Raw genomic sequence first — 27,534 nt, forward strand, 5'->3', positions numbered from 1 at the left:
GACTGTACATTGGGACCCTTTGAAATTCGGGACCCTTGTACAATAACAGTAATTGTCACTGAAGTTTAAAGTTCTGATGGGTAGATTTTCAGTGCTCCAAAAATGTCTCAGAGAGATTTTAAAAAAAGACATATGGGGATTTTTTTTTAATATACAGAGCGTGGTTTGTGTGTGGAATGAACTTCCAGACGAAGCAGTGGATGCGGATACAGTTACAATGTTTAAAAAACATTTCAATAAATCCTTCAATAATAAATATTTGAAGGAATATGGGTCAATAGCAGGCAATTGGGACTAGTTTAGTTTGGGATTTGGTCAGCGTGAACTGGTTTATTTTGGGATTATGGTCAGCAGGGCCAGTTTCCATGCTATATAACTCAATGACTCTATAACTTGATAAAGAATATTCCTAACGCAAAGACAATAAGTGTGCTGCAGTCACACCTACCAATATTGTCATGGACAGATGCATCTGCAGCAGGTACATTGGTGAAGAGGATTCAAGTAGATTTCTCCCTTGTATTGGTCGCCTCATTATTTGCTGTAACCCCAGTTGGCAGCTACGACCTTTCGGACTCAACCAGTGTTGTCAGTGTTGGTACTACTGAGCCACTCTTGGTGTTGAATATTGAAGACTCCACCCAAAGTACTTTTCATGCCCTTCCATCCTCAGTGGTTCTTCCCACTGCTGTTCAACATGGGGAATACTGATACATCAGCAGGGGGGAGGGGGGGTGCTGTGGATGGTGATGGGTAGCAATTCTCAGGTTTTCCTGCCCATACTTGAACTGATGCCACAAGATTTCAATGGATCCAGAGTTAATGTTAAAGATTCCCAAGCCAGAACTTTTTGTGATTGTATAGCATTGCATTAACACATCTGGTGGGACAGCAGGACATACTCTGCTGCTGGTTTAGCCAAGAATAACGATGGATGCCTGGAACATTTACTAGAAGGTATGAGTATGACTGAAGCAGAATTTTGCTTGACTGGCCTGTGGGACAGCCCTCCTAATTGTGTCACAAGATGTTCAGGTTGACAGGACTGGACTGTCCTGTCCAGTGTCAAGGTTGATTGTGGGTAATCCATCAAATTTCATTTCTTTGCTTAGACTTTGTGGTGATTACTGGCTGGGGCCATTTCAGAAGTCAATTAAGAATTAACTAAATTCCGATGTGAAGTTACATGTAGGTCTGATTTCCTTCCCTAAAATGGATTAGTGAACCAGATCAGTTTTGTGGTTACCATTAGACTAGCTTTTAATTGTATTAATTCAATTCAAATGTTACAATCTGCCATGGTGGGATTTTAACCCTTGTTCCCAGAGCATTAGTCTGGGCCTCTAGATGACTGACATTACCAGGAAGGTACATAACAGAGGCTACAATAAGGATGCAACCAAAGAAAAAGCATTTGCAGCATGTTGACAGCTATGACAGGGAGTGCACCAGAGACCAGCATAAGCACATGCACATATATGAAATTAGCAGCAAGACTAGCCAGGCTGAAGATTCAGAGTGAAAGAATATTCAACCAGAAGAACAGTCTCTCTACATTGAGAATATGACCCATTGTGTGTACAAAGTCAAACAGTTTAAAAGCTTTTGCCATTATTAATGTCTTAAGAAGAAAAAAAGAAAAGAATGTGTGTGGCAAACACACATTCAAGACTAAAGTTAAAGCTAATGTAAACATCATACAAGTCAGAATCCTGAAGTATATGGATCTGAATCATCAGAAGTCAATGATGCAACTTACAACAAAAGTAACCGAATGTAATGGGACACGCATTCCTTGCATTGGTACATTGACAATGAAATAAGTCCTTGGAAATTCTGCATGGAAACCACAAGTATTTTACCTGGTGGTCACAGCTGGACCAACAGTAACAGGATTACCAGATGCATAGACTCTAACTTTGTGACCATTCACAAAATTACAAGGATACCAACTGTAGCAGAAGAGACCAAGAATATCTGCAATGAGTCAGTCCAGGACTTACAATAATTGCACCAAGACAGAATTCAATTCAATTTGAAAATTGAAAGGTGATGCTGTGTTTCACCTCAGAGAAAATATCGACTTGTCAGTCAGCTCTCCCAGAAAGTGTTGTGTTCACAAATAAAAGAAGCTTGAGAGTCAGCTTATGAATATGGAATGTAATAGCATTATCTGTCTTGCACATCCGCACACAGACTGGTACAGTTTTATTACATGCTGAGAAAATATGGCAACATCTGAGAATGTCTAGACCCAAGCTAACCCATCCTGTCTTTAAGGAGGTGCCAACACAAAATTCCAGCATTAGAGGAAGTGAGTCCCAAATTCATAGGAGCTAAATTCTTCTCCAGTCTGAATGTTAAATGATCTGGATCAGTTCACTTTGCAAAGGAAGCTCAAGAAATCACTATTTTCAGGGCACCATCTGGAAGGTACTGCTTTCAGAGACTAGATTTCAATCTTATCTATCAGTCAACATCTATTCCAGCAACATATGGTAGAGTTACATAAAATAATCCTGGGTGTGTATGTATTGGCAATGATGCTGCAGTGTTGGGCAAAACCCAAGCAATGAATGACCGAAATCTACAATGTGACTGCTCAGCGTGAAGGACTGGTCTCCAACACTAAGAGGTAACAGGGGAATGTGGGTCAGATCAACTTCTCTGGCTGTATTCAAGTGATGGAAGTGGATGGAGTGAACATAGGAGGCAAGGCCACCGAAAGGTTTTCAGTGTCTGGCCACTCCTAACTCCCCCCCTCCCCCGCCCCCCAACCACCCCACCACACACACACACACACACTCCTCAAATCTTGATACAGAGTCCCTCTCTCAGCCTGACAATCAGTGGCTGACAACATGACCCCATCATTCTCCATTACATAGATGCAGGCAAACATGGCAAGATTTGCTGGGTGGTTTCCAGGAGGCACAGGAGCACCACTCAAGAATAAGTGGCTCATTAATAAGCCTAATTGACATCCTGCTACCAGTGGGTGGAATTCACGTATCAGACACTCCCTACCCCCTGTGTAATTCAGGACTGTTTTAACAATGGTGGGAATCTAATACAGCTATTATGCACAACTCTTCTAGCCCACCCCCAATATCATGCCCACTCCAGCTGGATCCATTAAATTGCACCCACTGAATAATGTGGTGCATGTGAACTGGGTGAGAAAGGAAAAAAACTCTGGATCAAGAATGAAGGAAATAGACAATCATTTTGTAGAAGAGAGACACTGGAGAAGAGACACAGTTAATAAAGCAAAAAGGACTGTTAATTATGGCAACTGGGTTAATCACTTGTTTGGTATTTTAGTTTCTTATTGGTACTTCTGCCTCATAATGAAAGAAAAATGTATAGAAAACAAAACAGCAGATGGTGAAAAATCTTATAAAATGAAAGCAGTCGGAAATATCAGTCCATACTCCTTCCTGAAAAACTAGGATTGGACAATTGAATCTTTAAGTCTTGAGATCTCAATAGCATCCAGGATTATAAACCCTTAATTATCTATCTTTTATGCTATCTTGTTTCTCTGTTAAGATTAATATTTTTCCTGTTTACTACAGGTGACTTGCCACTTTGCTGATGTTGAAGTAATTACATTCCATGCAGTAAGTGAATCATATAGGTGTTATCTTGAACAGCATTTGACAAAGTAGTGGGTTCCTTCAAAATTCACTGTCATGACATTTTAAAATACCTTTATTTATATAGATATTTATTTATATTTATAGGTTAATAGAGGCTGTGGTTGGAGATGAGAGAAATGTGATATCTTTTAAAATTTCCTAATCACTGACAAACACAATAATTTGTTGCTGGTTGAGTAAATTCACAGAAAAAAGATAACATTATTTACAATGAAAAGTTCCTATTAGAGCACAGAATGGAAGCATCTCAGAAGGAAAAATACATAGGAGTTCTTCATATTCAAATTCTCTGTAGCTCAGTGGTTAAAGCAGTGGTCTTATAAATCAGGGGTTGTGAGTCTGAGTCTCCCTAGGGCCTCTGACAACTTTAGGGCTGGCACAATGGCTCAGTGGTTAGCACTGCTGCATCACAGAGCCAGGGACCCAGGTTCGATTCCAGGCTCGGGCGACTGTCTGTGTGGAGTTTGCACATTGTCCCCGTGTCTGTGCGGGTTTCCTCCGGGCGCTCTGGTTTCCTCCCACAGTCCAAAAATGTGCAGGCTAGGTGGATTGGCCATGAAAAATTGCCCATGTTGTTGAGGTGGGTTATAAGGGGATGGGTCTGTGTAGGATGCTCTGAGAGTCGGTGTGGACTTGTTGGGCCAAAGGGCCTGTTTCCGTACGGTAGGAATTCTATGATGATGAAATTACTGGGGAGGTGATGACTTAGTGTTATTGTTGCTGGGTCAATGTTCCAGAGACCCAGATAATGTCTGGGCACCTGGGATTGAATCCCAACATAGCAGATTAAAATGAGAGAATCCACAATTAAAATGATGACCATGAAACCATTGTCCAGGAAATACCCACCTGGTTCACTCATGTCCTTTAAAGAAGGAAACTGCGGTCCTTACTTGGTCTGGACTATCTGACTCCAGATCCACAGCAATGTTGTTGACTCTTAATCCTAACACAGAAACTGGAAGAGCTGTCTCACAGACTAGTCAAGCAATAGCCTAACATAGTCATACTCATGGAATCATATTTACAATGTCTGAGATATTACCATTACCATCCCTAGCTAAGTCCTGTCCCACCAGCAGAACACATCCAGCAGAATTGGCAGCACAATGACTTATAGCTGGGAGGCAACTGCACTAGAGTCCTCAACATCGACTCCAGACACCCTGAATTCTCATAGCATCAAGGGAAAAAATGAACAAGGAAGCATCCTACTGATTACCACATGTCCCACCTCCCAGCTGATAAATCAATATGTCTCCATGTTGGACAACATTTGGAGGAAGCACTGGAGTTGGCAAGGGTGTAATATGTACTCTGGGTGGGGTACATCAATGTCCACCACCAAAAGTGGCTCAGCAGCAGCACTACTGTTCAGGTCCCAAAGGACATAGCTGCTGAAGCAGGTGACAAGAAAACCAACAGGTGCAGAAAACATACTTGACTTCATCCTCACTGATCTGCCTGCCAGATACGCATCTGCCCCTGACTCTGAGTGACCACTGCACTGTCCTTGCAGAGATGAAGTCCGTCACACTGAGAATACGCTTCATCATTTTGTGTGGCATTGGTGATTTGCAACATACCATTAGCTCTTGCAGATTGAAGTTGGGCATCCCAATAACGTTGAATTTGGCAGCAATAATGTTACAAGAGGCTAATGCTGTCTGAAGGGGAACCATTATTTGTACAAATTCCAAGTGTCCTGTGTGAGCCACACAGTAACAAATCATCATCTGTTATATCAACGTAATGATGGCCTGTGCTGAGTGCAGTGAGAAGCTGAGTGTATGATGTGGGTCTGGGATAAGAGGGGAGACAGGCATTGCAGACACTCCCTTCTTAATGGCAAAGGTTCAGACAGAACAGCACCTTCAGGACACTACAATACTGCTGCATAGAATGCACCAAAATATGGAGGATGATGGAGACATGCCCCTCGTTAACAGGGTGCTGCATGTCTCACTATACAGAAAGGTGTCCTCAGCTCTCATCTGCAGGTCAGCCACCCTTGACTGCTCTGACATCTGGAAACTCTTTTATTCTTTCTGTTCCCATTTTAAGTCATTTCCACCAAGAGGCCTGAACCCTGCCCCAGTGGCATGGTGATTGCTGAGGCTGCTCTCTGAAGAAGAAGATGAAATTGTGCAGAAGGAACAGGGCCAACATCTCACCCAGGGACAATAGCAGACAATAGAGACAAGGAGCACTCAGCTCACGGAGAGGTCACAGCATAGAGCCCCTCAGCATGGTGGGTACGCAGGATGCCCAGAGCTTTCCATCTGTTTCTTGGGGATGAACAAGATATAGTACCAGTGCAGGTTCTGTATGTCCTGGGACACTTTGATGGAACTGTGTTGGATGCTGAAGCAAGGCCTGAGGGCTGCAGGAGTGAGAGGTCATCTTCTCTTGGTGGCTGTGATGGCCAGTGTCACTCTGAATTTCTAGATGACCCGCTCCTTAACAAGGAGCAACAGGTGACCTGTATGGGATCTCTGAGCCATCCATCCACAAATGTTTCAGGACAGTGATCAATGAAGGGACCTGTGGGGCAACCTTTTCACATAGAGAGTGGTTCATATATGGAATGAACTGCCAGAGGAATTGATAGATGCATGGAGGCAATAAGGAGTGCAGATGCTGGAAACCAGAGTCTATAGCTGTGAGGCTGGATAAGCACAGCATGCAGTCAGCATCAGAGGAGCAGGAAAGTCAACGTTTTGGGCCGAAACCCTTTGTCAAGATGTCCTGTCTGACCTGCTGTGTTAGATGCATGTACAGTTATAACATTTAAAAGACATTTGGACAGGTAAATGAATAGGAAAGGTTTAGAGGACTATGAGTTAAACACAGGCAAATGGGATTAGTTTTAGTTTGGGAAACCTGGTCAACATGGATGAATTGGACTGAAGGGTCTGTTTCCATGCTGTCTGACTCTATGACTCTATGTATGTGCAAGATTACATTGGTTCATTTTATTCTGATGATGAGGTCAGTGCAGAAGCCCAGGAATAAGATTCAGGATCAGAGCTGGATCCCCCAGTTGCAGGGTACCGTCAACTACACACACATGGCACTGAGTGGGTTGGAACACTGTGGAGTCCATCAACAGAAAGATTTCCATTCAAATAATATCCAGGCAATCTGTGATCTACAATATTCTTGTGTACCTGGTGCATTTGAGTGTCCAGGAAAATTACAATGTGGGTTGCTGGGGAACCAGGGCTACCCACTGCGACCTTGGCTCATGATTCCATTGTGCAGTTCTCTAAGTATTGTGGGTAAGATAGACTGCTGCCCATGCCTCAACCAGGCCCATGGTGGAGCAGATGATTGTGTTGCTGAGGGTATGGTTCTGCTACTTGGACTAGTCTGAAGGGGTGGCAAGTGCCCAGTGCAAGCTGGACAGAGTGTGCTGCATCATCCTGTCGTGCTGTGCTCTGCACAACTGGAGCAGCCATTGAGGTGATTCGATGGATGCTGAAGAACTGGCAGAACGGGAGCCATCTTCAAAGGAGGAGGAGAGCACATTGGGGTGGAGGAAGGTGTCATCCTTGACAAAGCTCAATACATCAGGTTCTAGAAGTCACACAGAACTGCATTGACACCCACTTCCAATAGATGAGAGCTGGGTACAGTGCACCATCATGGTGATGAAGCCAAAATCTGGTTGGCATTGTGAGCGTGAACTTCAGCCTCTGTTGGTTTTATGTGTCTTCACTTTTGTTGTCTGTAAATAAAAGCTCATGTTTGATTTTGTCTAATTACTTCCATATAAACGATGTTCTCCTATTGATAAGGACATGACAAGTTGCAGATATACAGTGGGCTTGGAGACAGGATAACACTGACTTAGAAGTGTTCAAATGGAATGTAGGTAAGAACAGGTAAACTGTGTAGCAAGGTGGTTAAACTGCAACCAAAGTGAGATAATGGGGTTGTACGCATGAAGGAGAATTAGCAATGTACCATGGCTGATGTGTTATACCATTGCTGGCAAGGGGCACTGCTAGATTGTCAGTGCTTGTTCAGGTGTATGGCAGCTTTTCAAGGATGGCACGAGCACAAGGAGCCTTATGACTGATAACCTGAGTGGTGAGTTGTTCTAACACAAGGTAAGGTAGGGCCAGGATCTGAACATGATGCCATTGGGGTGAAGTGGCTAGCTGATGTGGTAAGTTTGGTAAGATTCTGTGAGAAAACTCTTCTAAGCTTCATGGTCAAAGACTTTCCAAAAACTCAATCCAACTCAGACTTGGCTAAAAAGAATTGTAAGGTTCAGTCTAAAGTTATATTATAGCCGAAGCATTTCATAGTAATCTGAACTACCACCCTGTTTCAATTTTGCTCTTTCAAGACCATAATCTTGTTTTTAGCTTCATTACTCTTTCCACATTGATAGTGTCTAATGTATTTTATGAATGACTTTTGAAACCAATTGTGAAATGACTCATATACTGCAGGTTCATTACATGACAGTTAAATGTCACTTCTCTCTTCACTACACTTTTGTAATCATGTTGTAATATAATGAAAATATCATCACCTTTGTGTGATAAAACAGTATAAGATCATCACAAGACCAAAATAGGCTATTTATCCCATAAAGTCAGCAATAGTTAGTCTCTCCACAAGAGCCATTTAAAACTCCTCACTGCATACATAAGACCATGTATTATTTTTAAGAAATTATCTAATATTTATAATAATTTGTTGTACAGAATATTTGATTTGCCAAAGGTTTACATCTTGCCCTAATTGGGACAGTTTGTAAGGCTACCCATGTAAAGGGAAAACAACGTTTGTACTCTTTGAGAGCAGAATGCTGATTAGTTGGCAAGTGAATGCCATGGACAATAAAAAGTTAATGATGGCTGACAGGTAACTACCAAGCTTTGTTTTCATTTTAAACCAACCAGGTTAACTCTGACTGATCAAGGCATTCCCCGAGAAAGGGACCAGAGAATGTTTATCTCCTAATTGGTTGAGTTGAAATAGGTACAGTTATGTCTTTCTGTCTACAAAGAACAAGACCCTGTGTATTAATATGTGTAGCTTCCGATACATGCAAGTGTGTCATACTGTGAGCCTGACTGATAATCCTAAATAGGATTGATTTGCAGCCCCTGCCTGCCTGGAAAATTTATACCCATCCTTCCAGCCCAACCTAGAAAACTTTAAGGGTGCCCCAAATGCCAGCTCAAAAGACTGTACTAAGTGACCAAGAATTGAGATATATCTTTTATCATGAAGTTTAATGCCCACAGCAAAGAGTTTGGGTTCAAGAAAGACTGGTTGAGGAGAAGGCTTGGTGAAGAACTGTCTTCAGGCTGAGGCTTCTTTATAACACTGCTTTGTATATATGACGACTAAATACTACCAAACATTGTAATCAGGGATATACCAAGCTGTACTCTTACTGTCAAGTTATTGAAAGACTATTCTGTCTGTGTGCTTCTGTTTGTCTCACTCACTCTCTAACTCTGACCACACTGTACCATTTATACCCAGTGGGGGTGGGGGGTGTTCATGACATCATCATAAAGCTGCTCCATGACTCTAAAGCCTTTAACTAACAACCCTCCTGAAGCTTTTGTTTCGTAAAATGTATATACCTTCTCAATTGAGTTACCTAGAATACATTTAACAACATTTACTGTAAATTTTCCTTTACATCTCCCGCCCCTTCCCAAGTCTTTGACTTAATTCATCTGTGTGGATAGGTGGGTCCAGAAAGTCTATGACAAGATATAGAAATGCGTGAGGTAAAGTTGACAATATGAGTGATTTAATTGATCTTGCAGCCTGATCACAAGCCTCGAAAAAGTAGCACTTTCTGAAGGGTCTTGCTTTCATGGAACTGTAAGAATGAATAGGGAGGCTGGGTTGTTTCTTCTGTTTTGCCATTAACATCTGGATCTGGTGATAGTGTCCAATGCTAAAGCTGTTCGAAATCTTAGGAATTGTGCTTTCCATATTTACAAATTCTAGATCTATCAAAAGATCTGATTGTTTGAGTTTATCTGGCGGAAAGATCGCTGCAGGTGAATTTTATTGAATTGGCTGACTGTTGATAGGCACTTGACGTTGTTAATTAGTTTCTTGATTTGGTTAATGATGATTAAGATTTTTATCTCTCACTACACTAATTTTCTTGCCATGTTGTATTCTTTTTTGATCAATATTGTTGAATCTGTTGTTGTAAAGATTATTGATGCAGTACTAAAACTGAAAGCTTTACAGCACTTTACAGCTTCCTGGACTCAACATTGAGTTCAACAACTTCAGACCATGAACTTTGTTTTGTTTCCACGCCTTCTTCTCCCACGTTCACTGGGACCCCACCATGCCTGGGGGTTTTCTTTGTTTTGTTTTAAATTCTGCTATTTAACACCTACTCTTCCACAACCATGACCACCTCCTTTGCCTTTTGTTCTGTGACATCTATGGTTGTTGATCTCCCTCAACCTCTAACCTCCCCCTGGGCTTCCCTTCTGCTCCAGTTTCACCTTGCCATGTATTTCTAGAGTATAAAGCCCATCATCTTTCCACCTCTCTCTTCAATGCTGAAGGAATGTCATGCTGGACTTGAAACATCAATACCATTTCTCTCACCACAGAAACTGCCAAATTTGCTGAATTTCTCCAATACTTTCTGGTTTTATACTAAGTGAAACTACATGTAATTTTTTTTTCACTTTAAAAACAGTGTAGATCACCTTCAACATACCCTGTACTTAAAAATGTGTTTTTTTAAATCAATACAAAAAAGTGAGATATTAGAATTTTTAACAAACCACCCAGAGCGATATTCTGTTGACAGGTAAATGGATTTAATTGGGACTTTTCAATCCCTAACAGCTTCACTAGTGCAAGAAAATAAATGTCTGTTGACTGGAAAATAAATTGATTGCTTGAAGAAATTTTTGTTTCCCTTGGTCAGTAAATAAATTATTTTACCAAGATTTTAAATTATCCGTATGTTTCCCTAAATTGTAATGCTTTTATTTTTTTGTCCACCCCATTGGAAGTTTGTGATGGACTATTCAGTCAAGATGAAGGACTGTGAATGGGTAATAATTTTCCATTGGTAGATAGTTTATTACTTCTGTGAATTTCATCAGTGTAGAATATCATATGATTCCTGCACATTTCTTCAAACAGACTTGAATTTGTGTCATCTAAAAACCTTAGTTCATATATCATCTAAATACATAATAGGGTGGATTGTTCTGTACTCCTGCAGCTTTACTGGAACGAGTGCAGCTCCAATGATATTGAAAAAGTTAGATGCCATCCCAGACAAAGCAGCCTGCTTGATTGGCACCCCATTCTCCACGTTCAACATTTATTCATTCCACCACCAATGGACAGTGGCAGCAGCATTTACCATTTATAAGATGCATAGCAACAACTTACTAAGGCTACTTTGACAATACTTTCTAAACCCAGAGCCTTTATTATCACTTAGAAGGACAAGAACAGCAGATGCATCAGAGCAACACCACCTTCAAGTTCTGAAGCTCACACGCCATCCTGACTTGAAATAAATCACTATTCCTTCATTTTCACTAGATCACTTTTCTTGAACTCCTTTCATAACAGCACTGTGAGTGTAATTACCCTCAATAGACTATAGTGATTCTTGAAGGCAGCTCATTACCACATTCTCAAGGGCAGAAAGGGAGAGATAATGATTACTAGTCTAACCAGCAGTACCTATATCCCATGAATAAGAAAACAAAACATTTATTCTAGAGAGTGTAGGAGCAGTGAAATCCAATTTACCTCAGCTTTTCAATTGGCAAATGATATGTCACAGGAACAATTGGAAGCTGAACAGCATTAGATACTTCTTTCTTGTAACTTCAACATCTAAAGACAAAATCAACAGGAAGACTAACTGCTATCTGTTATTATAGGCGGGGTCCAGTGAAACCAGAGGTCTTGTCAATTAATTGGTCAGGCAAGCGGTCCAGTCGAAGGCTTCAGAGAACTAATAGTCTGTCTCCAAACAATACAAATTTCAGCATCTTGAACTCAGGTACTGTACTGCCAGTTTCAAAGTTTTCTTATTAAGATGGCATGATATAGCTATCCTTTCAAATTACACTCACAAACTTCTTTGTCGGTTTATTGGTTTGTAGTTTAATTGTTAAGCACATATATATAGCAGTGGATGTGATATAATATTGATGCTTATATTAGTGTTATAAGTCTTGCTAAAAATGGCCAATACAGATTGTTTCTAATATTATGAATGTGTTTTTAAATTACTTATGCATATCATTTTTGTTGGACAGTAAATATGTTAAGGGATGACATTTTGCTACTCTGTATGTGCATGAAGTGCCAATTAAAGTCTGTGTTGATCAATAAGAAGAAATGATTTTTTTCTTTAAAATGCTGCCGCAAGGATACTTTAAGCACAGGGGCAAGTAGCCAGCCCATAGATTGGAGCAGGCTGCATTTCAGGGCTCTTTGCTTGTACCTAACCCGGATGCTTGCAGTATCCCTGGCTGCTCTTGCCTTTTTGCACTTATCCCCATTCGGACATAGCTTAAAGGCTGATAGTACTCCTGTATTGCCTTACTGCTTAGTGCTGACATGAAGCCAGGCAGTTTGTCATGATTGTTAGTGTCAGCAATGAAGCACACCTGTAACATGTACAGCTGCATACGTGGCAAACACACTGCATGTGCCTCAAGCACACAGCCGTGTTTCAAAGTCTTAGGGGAGTAATCCTTACTGATGCCAACCGGCTGCAGAGATGTGGCAGTGATGTGCTCACCAATAGGTGCTCCACACTCTAATCTCGCTAAAATACAACACAAGGTGTCAATATCTGAGCTGGTGGAGGATACAAAAGGCTCCTTCCTCAGAGGTGCTGAAGAAGATGTGCAGTGGTGAAACCCCCTTGCCTGCTGAGACGGTGGATATGCCACTAGTACCTACAAGGCATAACAGAGACCAGGCTTTGCTGCCAAGGATTATTACCTGTGAATACAACACGTGTGAATACAATGGGCTTTTCCACTGTGCAAAAAAATCAATTCCAGATACTTATAAACTGAAAACTAGCTAATGCCTTTCAGTATTTTCTGTCTTCAATGATAAAACTCTTCTAATACAAAGAAAATCCTATTATCACTTCACAAACAGCCCTCTCACACATATTGATTTTAAAATCATTGCTCCAGAAAGACTAAGGTATTAAATCTCCTCATATACGTAGACAAAAATAATAAATTGCCAAGAGCTCAAAATCCAAACTCAAAAAAATTGATTTAAATAGATAGAAATCATATACCTTACATCACTATGAGAACTGATATTCAGGGTACATGACTGTTGCACAAGGACAAAGTCAAAAGTCACATGACACCACATTATAGTCCAACAGGTTTATTTGAAATCACAAGCTTTCGGAGTGTAGCCCCATCATCAGGTGAAGTGAGAGTGAAGCACACAGACACAAAATTTATAGGCAGAGAGATCAATGGCAGAGAGATCAAAAGATCATAAAAATGCTGTGAGTACAGTGTTGAATAATAAGTCTGTTTGGGTGATCAAAAATGTCAGATGGTGTGAGTAAAGTGTCAGCAGCTGAATAACAAGCGAAGAGATGATCTATAATCTGGTTAAATGAGGCAGAGAGATGATTATAAAGATTAGAAATAAAATGGTGTTGGAGACAAACCAAATGACTGGAATAACATAATAGGTATAAGAGTTGCAAAATGAGGGTCTAACCAAAGTAAAAACTAATCCAAATATGCACAAACCAATTAAGGTTGAGAGATCATAACAATTTATCAAGGTGATGGTATCAAAACAGGACAGTAAGGAAGATTTTACGGATACAGAACAGTGTGACGGAGTCACATGAAGCACCACATGAACCCAAGATCACTGTTGGGACCGTCTTCATGGTTACAGAACTTGGCTATCAGTTACTGCTTTGCAATTCTGCATTGTTGTGCATCTCGAAGGCTGCCTTGTAGGACCCTTACCTAAAGATGGGAGGCTGAATGACCTCGACCACTGAAGTGTTCCCCGACTGGGAGGGAACATTCCTGCCTGGTGATTGTTGCGTGGTGTCCATTCGTCCATTTTCGTGGCATCTGTATGGTCTCACCAATATACCATGCCTTGGAGCATCCTTGCCTACAATGTATAAAGTCTATGTCTGTGTGCTTCTCTCTCACTTTACCTGACATAGCGGCTATGCTCCGAAAGCTTGTGATTTCAAATAAACCTGTTGGACTATATTGTTGTGTGACTTCTGACTTCGTCCACCCCAGTCCAACACCAGCACCTCCACATCACAGCTACCATTCACATGGACAGGCAGTAATAGAAAGGTGCTGGACTAGCTTTGTTAGTATATAAAGAGAGTGTCTTTTTATTTTTTCCGGATTTTTGAATACGGACTGAAATAGGAAAACAACTGTTTTAAAAACAAAGATTGCTGCAGTACAGCAATTTTTAAAAGTAAGTAACTTGACTCATTGTATGGGCCATTCACACAGCTGCTTGTTTGAGCAATAGTTGAAGTGTAGTTTGTGGATGAGCAAGGGCTGAGGTCTGCATACAACTGGAAAGTCAGCCGGCAGCAAGTTATTCTAGGAAGGGAGTTAACCAACTATAGTCAAAGAAAGATGTTAAGGGTAGTATCAAATTGAAAGAAAGATTACATATGATGTGGCAAACATTAGTAGTCAGCCAAAGAATTTACAGCATGTTAATAAGCAACAGCAGATGAGCAAAAAAAATATAGAGGGAGAGAATAAACTTTGAAGGTAAATTAACAAGGAACATAACATAGACAGTCGGGCTTCTTACATAAACCAAAAAGGAAGAGAGCAGTCAAAGTGAACTCAGGGTCACTTAGCTCAGTTGGCTGAAAAGCAGATTTGCAATGTTGAAAGACACCAAAAGTGCAAGTTCAATTCCCACAATGGCTGAAGTTACCATGAAAGACTCTCCTTCTCAACCTCTCTCCATGCCTGAAGCATGGTGTCCCTCAGAATAAACTATCACTAGTTGTCTCTCTCTAACGAGAGAGCAGTCCTATGGTCCAATGCAACTACGGTGACTTTACCTTAGCTTGTGGGAAAGCCCCAGAGCATTGGACAACTGCCCGTGAGACACCCTTATTCAAAAAGGCAGGGAGGCAAAAAAAGGTAACTATAGACCAATGGCTTAAAATCTGTTACTGGGGAAATGTTAGAGTCTATTATGAAGGATGTAATAGCAGAGCATTTAGAAATACATAATAAAATCAAGCAGAGCCTGTGTGCTTCAGAAGGGGAAATCATCCCTCACAAATTTATTTGAATTCTTTTAGAAGGTAATAAGCAGTTAGATAAAGGAGAAGCATTAGTTGTTAAATATAGATGACTGGATGCTATTGGATGCCAATAAAGTGTTTGCAATGGTACCAGATACTAGAGTACTTAATAAAACAAGGGGCCATGGTGTTAGGGGTAGTATATTAGCATGGATAGAGGATTGGCTAACTAATAGGAGATAGAGAGCTGGAATAAGTTGTGAAGTTTCAGGATGGGACTGGGACCACAATTAATTATACTATATTTAATAATAACTAGGTAGAGAGAAGTGAATGTGCTATTGCCAAGTGTGGGAATGACACAAAAATAGATGGGAAGGCATGACAAAATGAGTCCAAGTGGGATATAGACAGGCTGATTGAGTGGACAAAAAATTAACAGGTGGAATATAATGTGGGAAAATGTGAAGTTATACACTTTGACAGGAAGAATAGAGGAGCTGAATGTTGTTTAAATAGAGAAAGACTGCAGCACAGAGGGATTAGGGGACCACATGCATGAAACACAGACAGCTAGCACACAAGTTACACAGGTAATAGGGAAGGCAAATAGAATGTTGGTCTTTATTTCAAAGGGAATGGTGTATAAAAATAGAGAGATCTTGCTAAAATTATACAGAGCTTTTGTTAGACCACACCTAGAATATTGTAAAAAGTTTTGGTCCCCTTCATTAAGGAAGTATTTGCTGGCATTGGAGGCAGTCCAGAGAAAGTTCACTGGGTATGGAGAGGGTGTCTTCTAATGAGGAGAGGTTGCGTAGATTGGACCAGTATGCCTTGAGTTTACAATAATGAGAGGTGACCTTCTTGAAGCATATAAAATTCTTAGGGGACTTGGTAGGTAAGATGCTGAGAAGTTCTTTCCCATTGTGGGAGAGTCCAGGACCAGAGGGCAAAAGCTAAGAGAAAGGGGCCACCCATTGAGGAAGAGTTCCTTTTCCCAGAAGGAACAAATTTGTGGAATTCCTTACCAGAGAGAGCTGTTGAGGCTTGGTTCTTAGATACATTCAAGGCTCCTTGAATTAAAAAAAAGGCAGAGATGCTTGGGAAGGACTTCCAAACAAGGGCCTTAGCAGAAGAAGGCATGATCACTAATAATGGAGTGATGAAAATTGTGATGTTACAGAAGCTAAAATAAGAGCAGCATAGATAATTTGCCAGGTAGACTAATTAAATGTGAAAAAAAAATCTTTTTGTCTGCCATTTGATTGGTGCCTGAAATTTTCAGTAACAATGTGAACTTGCATAAAATTACATATTTGTCAGCAAGGCTGAAGTAGATCCCAGAGATACAGAGGGAATTATTATCTTGCCAGTCAGGCTGTTTGCAGAAGTGGAAGTGGCACTGTGAGCTCAAGGCAGAATCTATATTGATATTAAGGCCGAGTAAATGTAGGCATTTGATATTATATGTTGGTCATGACCCTGCATGGCTGGGCCATTGGGACAGCAAGCGGAAGTGGTCTTATGGTCTCATAATTTCCAGAAGGGAAAATTGTGCTATTACATTTTTCTGAATTCGCTCATTATCATTTTAAATGCATATAGATTTATTTTCTCTTATTTTGGTTCCTGAAGCCATCCATGCAGATGAGGACTTCCAGTGGATGACCCAGATAAACAGGCTTCAGAAGCTAATTGACCGCCTGGAGAAGAAGGTATGCATTTACTTAAACTGTTGGCAGTCAGTGATAGGGCAACTTTACAACAGAAAATATGCAACTCATTATTTAAAGCCAGAAAAAACACAAATCTGATCACATTTGTCAATTATACTTACCATCGCTCTTCTGTGAGAAAGCAGAGAGAATTTATTAATTATGTTCTGTGTACAGAATGCATTCTGCGTATATACAACATTTACTTCTTGTCATACTGTCACATTATTTTTGTGCTTCCTGTTTCTTCTGTTTATTATTGTTTGCCTCACCTTTCCCAACATTTTTTAAATTTCAAATTGTTTGCAAACTGATGCTCATAACTAGTTGAGCTTCTTGCCAGTGAGTTGAGTGATATCAAATTTTATGTCAAATTTCTTCTTAGCTGATTATGTAACGTGCAAATTTATTCATTCAAATTCACTCATATTAATTTTAGAAAATCCCAAAAGCAAACCAAGTAGACTAATTAATGCCAAAAATATTTTTTGTTTGCTATTTTATTGGTACCTGAAATTTTCAGTTGCAATGTGAACCTGTGGCAAAATTACATATTACATGTTATAAAATTTACTTTGAGTTTATGCACCACATTAAAATTTAAACTTCAGAATCTCATTTTAGGTATTTCTTCCTAGGACAGTTAAAGGAGATTAGCCTCGAGAGTGCAGTCTCAATTCTTCAGAGCGTATCAGTAGATTTCTTTGAAATGAAAAGGTTTAATTTTTCCTTCAGCTCATGAATATAATGGAGTTAGTTTATTTTCTCAAGTACTTTAAAGCAAACAGGATCAGATTTTTAAACCTCAAATTGAATACATAGAGATCCCTCAGCTGACAAAATCTTTTTACTTTTTAATTCAAACAAAAATTGCAATTAGCAGAACATGTCCATACATTGTTGGCATAAAATAAAGGTAATTTTATTTTTAAAATTACTTCAATTAGCTAGAATATGAATTTGTATTGTGGGGTTCTGCCATAACACGTGTTCCAACAACACAAATTGGCTATAACGCAACTGACGAATAGGGGAATGCTATTTCTAAAAAGTGAAATTGTGTTGGCTATAATGCGATTCCAACAATGCGTGGTGGAGTATATGTCAACATCACATGATCGTTTTGCGGGCTTTGTTGTTCAATTTTGGAAGAAATTTAACATCAAGATAGCAATTGACATTGTTGTGGAGGCCTGGGGTGATGTCAGGAAGGATGGCTTGCATGTAGTGTGGCAGAAGCTTCTCCCAGATCTTTTTCAAGATTTTCAAACCTTTGATCCGTCAGAGGAGCTTCCAAGAATCAAAGAACATTGTGTTGATCTTGCAAAGCAAGTTGGATTTGAAGGAGTGGAGAGTGAGGATGTTGAAGAGCTGCTTGAGTCCCACTGTGAAGACCTCTCTACAGCTGATCTACAACAACTTGTCCCTGAGGGGGAAGTGGAAGCTGGAGATGAAGAAGGTGAAGTCCAGGATGCAGCACCACGAGAGCTTTCCACTTCTGTTTTGTCTTCTATCCTGAGGGAAATTGAGAAGCAGTTGCAGCTCTTAGAGGACAACAATTACAATGCAGAATGCAGCAGGGTAGTAGTTCGTGGAATAAGATCTTATTTGGCACCCTATAAACAGCTTCTTCATAAAAGAAGAAAAAAGGCAAAGCAGCAAAAACTGGATGTCCTTTTTAAACCAACCCCCAAGAAACAGTCAGAAGACAATGAACCACAGCCATCCACGTCTGGATTAACTATTTTTTGCTCTGACCCTGCAAACACAACTGCACCTGAAGGTGATGACGATGATGCCCTTCAGTCCCTGCATTAACAACAGAGGAACCTCAAAATCTCCTTCCCCATCAACTCATCTTGATATTTTTCAAGGTAGGGTGTTAGATTTACTTTTATTTCATTATTAGATATGAATTAAACATTTATTCAACCTGTGCTATCATTTGTATTAGGCTTTTAGGTGATTTTTGAGCGATTTTGAGTGATATTTTTTGATGGTGTGTCCCTAACCCCACTTTTCCCATAGGCCTCATTATTTCTATAGCGCAAATTTCCGTAACACGATGTTGCGCAGGAAGGCGACTATCGTGTTGTAGCAGAACCTCCTGTATTAGATTCCTCCTTAGATGTAATGCTGATCAGGTGAATTGTTTACCTGGATTTCATCAAACTCCTTTGAGCTTTGTTGCAGTTGATTATCCAGCCTATGGAGACTATTCCATCACACTCCTGGCTTATACCCTATAGGTGGCAGAGGGGCTTTATACAGGCATGCATTGCCCTCCTAGCTGAGGAATTACAAATGGAGTAGTCAAAGGTTGGCACTCCTGAGGAGCAAGGCTTGGGTCTCAGCTGATTAGCCTGAAACAACCATAAATACTCATTTTGGTGCAAAGTATGACTCTAGTGGAATGGATCTGTTAACTCGCAGCAGGAATTCACCTTCAGATACGCCTAAATAAAGCTGCAATAAGATCCAGAGTCAAGTGAGTCTGACATAACCCAAATTGAATTTCCATGATAACAAGAACAGAAAGTGATGCAAATTCCAGAAGGCCTGCCAGCATCTGTGAAGCAGCAGTTAATGTTTCAGATCAAAGACCTTTCATCAGAACTTGTAAAGGTCAGAAATAAAGGGCTGCATCTTACAAGGAATGATAATTATAATCAGGTTGCCACTTAGCTCCTACCCTTCTCACATTAAGAAAGAGCTCTATATTTCTGACAGGAGATTCCAATAATGACTCCTCCAGCCATAAGGAGTGTGCCTTAAATTAAACAAGTCCTTCAGTGCAAGATATTTGGGAGGCAGTGGTGTAACCCCACTTTTGCACAGAAGTAGTTGTTGTATTCAATGACTTAAATGTCCAGAAGCATAGGCAGCCACGTCGATGGCTCATGAGAAAGGACAGATATGTAGCAAGTGTGAAATTAGGATTCCACATAAGCAAGGTTCTGCATAAGAGATGGAGTACTTAAAGTAGGACGGGGTCTGAAGGAAGTGTATTTAGGCAGTGGGGCAGCAGCATGGATTAGTAGTTACTTAGGAGCTGGTCAAGATTTTTAATTGTCTAACTTTTCTTGAGTAACTATTAACTGCAGCAGAACATTTCCAATTCTCTGATTTAAATGGATACTTTCAGCGGAGAAATGTCCCTCAGAATCTTCAAATTCCCAAGCAATCCTCTCAGAGTCTGCAATGTTGGGGATACCACAGGGTCCCAATGTGCAATTGCCACCTGCACTGCAGGAATGGCTACTTGGCCAATATTTCAATAATGAAGCCTGTTCAAGTTAATATTCCAATAAAGTTGTTTGTCTCATTTTTATTTGCTATTTACAATGCAGTACTGGATGGCAGGTTTTCCTATAAGCTGTAACTTTCAGGTACCACAAGCGCAGATGATATACTATCATTAGCTGTTGTTGTCTAAAAACTTCAAGAAAGTCAGGGGTCAGAAATGAGTGTAATGGCCATCATTAAGGAAATAATGCTGGGGAATCTGAAGGGTCTTGAAATAACTGCACAGAGGCCAATATCCTGTCACTCATCACTCTTTATTTACATGTGCACGACAGAAGGTCTCTGACCAACCAGCTCAGAGCCAGTCCCAAGAATGAGGAGACTCTCTAAAACTCCTGTTTATATCTGTCAGCCAGGGCTCCCTGATTGGCACGGGTTAACAACCTCAATCAAGGATCTCATAGCCAATGAGATCCACCTGGCTCTCGTTCCAATCACTACAGGTCTAAAGGCAGATAAATCACCCAGACTGGATGGACTAACCCCATGGTCTTGAAGGAGATAACTGAGGAGATTGTAAAGGCATTGATGATGACCTCTCAGGAATCACTGGAGTCAGGGATGGTCTCAGAGGGCTAATATAACACCCTGTTTAATAAGGGAGAGAGGCAGAAGACAGGAAACTATAGGCCGGTTAGCCTGACTTCAGTCGCTGGTAATATTTTAGAGTCCATTATAAAGGATGAGATTGCAGAATACTTGGAAATGCATAGTAAAATAGGGCTGAGTCAGCACGGCTTCATTATGGGGAAGTCATTTCTGACAAATCTGTCAGAATTCTTTGAGAAGGTAACAAGAAGTTTAGAAAAAAGAAGAGCCAGTGATCTATTTGGATTTCCAGCAGGCCTTTGACAAGGTGCCTCACAGGAGGCTGCTTATTAAGATAAGAGCCTATGGTTTGAGGGTCAAGGTACTGGTATGGATAGAGGAGTGGCTGACTCGCAGAAGGCAGAGAGTGGGGATTGAGTGATCTTTTATCAGAATGGCAGCTAATGACGAGTGGAATTCCACAGAGGTCAGTGTTGGGACCACAGCTATTCACATGATATATTAATGATCTGGACAGAGGAACTGAGAGCATTGGTGCATTGTTTGTGGATGTCACATAGATAGGTGAAGGAACAGGTAGTGTTGAGGAGGTGGGGAGGCTGCAGAAGGATTTGGACATGTTGGGGGAGTGGGCAAAATGGCAGTAGGTGTGGGAAGGTGTGAGCTTATGCACTTTGGAAGGAAGTTTAGAGGCATTGTCTATTTTCTAAATGGGGAAAGGCTTCAGAAATTTGAATCACAAAGGAACTTGGGAGTCCTAGTTCAGGTTTCTCTTAAGATTAATATTTGGCAGTTAGGGAGGCAAATGCAATGTTAGCATTCATTTTGAGACGGCTAACATACAAGCGAGTGTACTGTTGAGGTTGTATAAAGTTCTGGTCAGACAGCATTAGAAATATTCTGAGCAGTTTAAGGCCCTGTATCTAAGGAAGGATGTGGTGGAGGGAGTCCAGAGGAGTTTTACAAGAATGACCCAGGAGTGAAGAGCTTGTCATATGAGTAGCAATTGAGGACTCTGGCTCTGTACCCAATCAAGTTTGGAAGGACAAGAGGGCATCTGATTAAAATTTACAGAGCACTGAGAAACCTGGAGAAGGTGAAAATGGAGAAGATATTTCCACTAGTAGGAGACACTAAGACCTAAGGGCACAGTGAAGGGACGATCCTTTAGAACTAAGATGAGGAGGAATTTCTACAGCCAGAGGGTAGTCAATCTGTGGAACTCATTGCCGAAGAAGGCTGTGGAGGCCAAGCTATTGATTGAATTTAAGACAGGGGTAGCTAGATTCTTGATTAGTAAGGGGGTGAAAGATTACAGGGAGAAGGCAGGAGAATGGGGTTGAGAAACATATTAGCCATGATTGAATGGTGGAGCAGACTTGATGGGATGAATGGCCTAATTCTGCTCCTGTATCTTATGGTCTTATGGTAAAGGCTTGAGGACCCAGATCAAATTTACTGTGGTATCACAGAGCAGCAGTTCACAGAATATAAATGCCACTGAGTGTGCAGAATCAGAACACTCAGGGAGAAGATCACCAGACTGGAAAAGTCTATATCCTGAATGAGAGACAGTCTTCAGAGTACATGGGCATGAATGCATAAAGAAGATAGAGCAGACCTTACCTAATGTACCTGTAAGCCACAGTCAGGTATATATTATGTATATTATCATATCTGGATGAAATATACACTGCTACAAACGCTCTGGAGATGAAATTCCCTGAGGCCTTATTCATCGTGGCTGGCAACTTCAACCAGGCCAACCTCAAGAGGGTGCTGGCAAAACACCATCAACACATCTCCTGCCCCACTAAAGGACCGAACATCCTGGACCACTGCTACACAACCATCAAAGATGCCTACCGCTCCATACCCTGTCCACACTTCGAAAAATCAGATCATAACGCTGTGTCCCTCCTCCCAGCTTACAAGCAGAAGCTGAAACGGGAGGATCCTTCACAGAAAGTAGTACAATGCTGGTCTGACGCAGCGGAAGAGCTTCTCCGGGACTGCTTGGAATCAGTGGACTGGACCATATTCAAAAACTCAGTGGACAACCTAAACAAGTACACCACCACCATCATGGACTTCATTAACAATGCATGGAAGACTGCATGTCAAAGATGTCAACCTGGGTGTTTCCCAACTGGAAACCTTGGATGAAGCAGCAAATCCATTCCCAACTGAAGATCAGTTGTGCAGCGTTCAAGTTGGATGACCCAGACCTATGCAGAAAATCCAGATATGACCCCCACAAAGCTATCAAGGATGCCCAGCGGTCCAAATCAACCATACAGACTCCCACCATCTGTGGCAAGGCCTACACACATGATGGGATACAAAACGAAGCGCAGCAAGATAGAGGACAAAACACATCCCTCCCTGATGCGCTCAATGATTTCTATGCTCAGATCGAGCAGAATACCAGCGGCGCGGTATCACCTGTCCTAACAACCCCAGATGCATCTGTTCTCTCTGTCACTGCTGTAGATGTCAGATTAATAACTCTAGCCTCCCAGCCCGCCTCGATCCCCTACAATTTGCCTAACGATGAAACAGATCCGCAGCGGACGCAATTTCCCTAGCTGTACACTCATTCCTGGAACAGCTGGATAACAAGGACACCTACACCAAGCTCCTACTCATTGACTACAGCTCCGCCTTCAACAGACTGAACTCAAAACTCCAAGACCTAGGTGTTGGCTCCGCCCTCTGTAACTGGATCATCAGCTTCCTGACCCACAGACCGCAATCAGTAACGATAGACCCCAGCCACTTCTCCACGACAATGCCCAACGCTGGTACCCCGCAAGGATACGTTCTCAGTCCCCTACTGTATTCCTTGTACACCCACGACTGTGTAGCCAAATTCCAAATGAACGCCACCTGCACGTTTGCTGAAGACATCACCGTGGTAGGATGGATATCAAACAGCAATGAGTGAGAATGTAGGAAGGAGATAGTGTGCTTGGCGTCGGGGTGCAATGATAACAACCTCTCTCTCAATGTTGGCAAAACAAAAGAATAGAAAGGAGGAGGACATGCCCTTATCTACAGCAATGGAGCAGAGTTGGAGAGGGTAAAGAGTGTCAAGTTCCTAGTAGTGACGATAGCCGACAATCTGCTCTGGACCTCCCAAGTAGGTGTAACAGTCAAGAAGACACAACAACGCCTCTTCTTCCTCAGGCAGCATAGGAAATTTGGCATATCCATAAGGACCCTCACCAACTTTTATAGATGCACCATTGAAAGCATAATGGCCTGGTACTGTAACTATTCTGCTCAGGACCATAAGAAACTTCTGAAAGTGTGCACAACCCAGACTATCATGGAAGCCAACCTCCCATCCATGGAATCCATTTAAACTTCTCGCTGCTGCAGAAAGGCTGCCAACATTGTCAAAGACCACACTCACCCAGGTAATGCCCTCTTACAACCTCTTCCCTCAGGCAGAAGGTACAGAAGGTTGAACACACACACCAAAAGGTTCAAAAACAGCTTCTTCCCTGCAGTTACTAGACTGCTAAATTTGGCCTCCCTACAGGAGCGTAAACCCCGACAGGGAACAAAGACTCAGGAGGCAGGCAGGATTCAATCAAGTGGAAGACTTTTATTCAAACAAAAATCAGTTGATGCAGAGAGATCCAAAGGATTTTCCCTGAATCTGGCCTCGAAGTGACAAAGCAATTTTTCCCTTAATATTTTGCTCAGATCAGAAGAGAGATCAATGATACATTCTGATTTTTACAGTGAAATACAGCATTTTTATACATTGTGTGTTACAATAATCAAATACAATGTACTCCCTGTCCTTCCCCTTTAATCCATGCACCCAATCCTGAGGGACACCTAATCAATGATGGGCATTCCTATGGACTGCCCCAGGTTCCCATGATCTTATGGTATTTACCAGACATTGTAATCTCTAGGTCTTGAGATCTTTCTATGCATCCTATTCATTCACATTCCAAAGTTACTGGCTATACTCTTTTGGATCTATCTCAGGCTTGCTTGTCTTTAAGAATTCTCTTATTCATTGTATTCCATGTGCTGCCTTTATCAAATTCAGTTACTCCTCTGGTATTTCTCACTGTCCTAATTATGTACTATATGTAAAAATACAAAAGAGAGTTAGTTTTAACTACTTGCTGTAAGATTTGTAATAAAAGTTAGTTATAGGTGTAACGTTATACAGCTACTTCTACTGTTAGCTCTTTGTAATTAATGGGCTGTGAACAATCTATTCTATTCAGGGCGTAAAAGAAGGTGTTTCCTAAGGCTAATTGACTTTCACATTTAGGTTTAAATGCTTTTGCCCAATGCTTGTATTATACTTTAGTTATACGTGTATCCTTCATGTTGGAAACTGCTTGTATGATTATCTGAAGAAACTTAATATTGTGAGTAACTTCAAAGAAACAACTATTTACTGTGAATAAGTGTGGAGCTGGAGGAACACAGCAGGTCAGGCAGTATCAGAGGAGCTGGAAAGCTGACATTTCGGCTCGGGACCCCATTTCTGAAGAAGGGTCCCGACCTGAAATGTCAGCTTTCCTGCCTGCTGTGTTCCTCCAGCTCCACACTGTGTTATCTCTGATTCCAGCATTGGCAGCTCTTAGTAGAGATAGTAGGTACTGCCGATGCTGGAGAATCTGAGATACCGAGGTGTAGAACTGGATGAACTCAGCAGGCCAAGCAGCATCAGAGGACCAAGAGAGCTGAAATTTTTTCTGAAATTTATTTTTTTTCTGAAGAAGGGTTCAGACCCGAAACGTCAGCTTTCTTGCTCCTCTGATGCTGCTTGGCCGGCAGTTCTTACTATCTCTATTTACTATGAAATAGCTTTAGCTGTTGTCTTTGCAGCTGCTTAGGGAGTTAATCCAGCTGGTTCATGTGCTGATACTCACACCTGGTGTTATTCATTTACTGGGACAATCATTTTTCATTAATGAGGCTGTAATTAATCACTTGCCAGTTCTTAGGCATTCTCTTATCAAAACTGTCTCGGATGGTTGAAGGTAAGGCTGTTTTGCTGACTTGGAGTCGTCTTGTTCAAAAGTACAATTATGTTTCACTTAAATGTTAGAGCAGGCTGTCCCATTTTGCTTTCATCCTTGTCAGCCATTTTGTGTCTTTCAAACATTGGCTGCTTTGGTGTAAGCAAGTACAGGTCACCCTCAAACTCTCTAACTTCAAATAATGTTGATCTTGCTTTGCACACCTCCTGTGCATATCGTATCATACAACCCTTACAGTGTGGAAACAGGCCTTTTGGCCCAACAAGTCCATGCCAACCCTCCAAAGCACATCCCAACCAGACCCTTTCCCTGTAACCCTGCATTTCCCATGGCTAACACACCTCATCTACACTTCCCTGGACACTGTGGGCAATTTAGCATGGCCAATCCACTAGCCTGCCCATCTTTAGACTGCGGGAAGAATCCGGAGCACCCGGAGGAAACCCACGCAGACACGGGGAGAATGTGCAAATTCTACACAGACAGTCACCTGAGGGTGGAATCAAACCCAGGTCCCTGGGGCTAAGACATCAATGTAATCACTGAGCCATCACGCCACCCCAGCTGTGCAGTTTTAACCTTGCATGCCTCGCTCTGTCTGAGCACCATATGACCTGTATGTCCTTGTTTACTACGATGTGCCTGTACTACTCGCAAAACAAAGTTTTTCACTGTACTTAGGTACATGTGACTACGATAAACCAAATAAATAAACAAATATGTTATGGAAAATAAATAGTTGTACTTTGAAGTCTAAGCCTGAATACAGTTCTTAATGTTACCTTCTCTTCAACAAGTTTGTCATGAATCCAAACCCATAGTTTGGCGTCAAGCTACACAATGAAAGATGGTGGCAGCTATGGAATTCAAGAAAATTACGGCAGCAATGAAAATCAAGGAATAGACCTGAAATTTTCTAAAAAAAAGTTTGGTGCAACTTTAAGACAAGCTAGCGTGCAGAAAAGCCACAGAGCAGAAGAGCTGCTGTGAAGAAAACATTTCTGAACAGAGAACTCCTCCAGAGAAAGCATGTGAGCACTGAGTCTCAAAAAGCCTTTTCCAGTCTATAATAGGGGAAACAAAGCTTTACACAAGCAGTGACAGACCATTGAAGCCCACCAGCAGTTAAGGGGAGAAATATAAATTGAGTACACATGAAAAGAGGCTGATTACCAAGCACCCAAAACAATTTCGATCCTTAGAAAGGAAAAGGATAAATAAGTTTTAGTTCCACCTGAAGAAACTATGCAGAGGAGGACAGATAAGACTTCTAACAGGGAGTAAAGAAATTTCTGATCTACGTACTCAATGACAAAGTAAAAACAGTCAGTAAAGATGATTCTTCAGGTGCAAGCTTAAGGAAAATCAATTGAAAAAGGAAAAGATGAAATCGGGAATATAAATTGTTATTGCAGCTTAAAGTATCAAAGTTGGAGGAGTGAAATTAGTGAGTTTATTATTATTATTTCAATGGTTTGAATGACAAAGTCAGGTTTATTTGAAAACTAAGCAGTTTAACCAATTTTATTCATTAAAATATTAAAAATTGTACAAAGAAAGGGAGCATGCATTTGATTATGGTGTAAAAATGCCTCAGACATAGAAAATATCAGTGTAAACAATGTCGCAGCAGCCATCTTTGATAGAGTCAAATAGTGTCATTGAGTGAATTCATTTTGAAAAAAAAATTCTACCCATAAACCATTTACAAATCTTTTACAAATGCCAAACGCATTAGCGCATTTCTGTGTTAAATGGGAAAAAAACATCAGATCATGTGTTACACACACAACAGATCAATGCAAACAGTGTTTCACTCCAGGAATAAATGAGACATTTAGCATTTCGATATCAAATATCATCTTCCAGGAAAGACTGTGAATAAAACATGCAGATAACAAGGTGTAGAGCTGGATGAACACAGCAGGCCAAGCAGCATCAGAGGAGCAGGAAAGCTGACGTTTCGGGCCTAGACCCTTCTTCAG

At 41.1% G+C, this 27,534-nt stretch overlaps 1 protein-coding gene across 1 annotated transcript in view; it reads left to right on the plus strand.

The window, feature by feature from the left end:
* Positions 1–27,534, plus strand: part of necab1 (N-terminal EF-hand calcium binding protein 1) — a 129,116-nt gene that overhangs the window by 77,960 nt on the left and 23,622 nt on the right. The window contains exons 7-8 of the mRNA XM_048596147.1: positions 11,585–11,706; positions 16,594–16,673. Coding sequence (XP_048452104.1) covers positions 11,585–11,706; positions 16,594–16,673 — 202 coding nt within the window. The remainder of the gene's footprint in view (positions 1–11,584; positions 11,707–16,593; positions 16,674–27,534) is intronic.

The sequence above is a fragment of the Rhincodon typus genome, chromosome 4 (assembly GCF_021869965.1).
Source record: "Rhincodon typus isolate 14 chromosome 4, sRhiTyp1.1, whole genome shotgun sequence".
NCBI lineage: Eukaryota > Metazoa > Chordata > Chondrichthyes > Orectolobiformes > Rhincodontidae > Rhincodon > Rhincodon typus.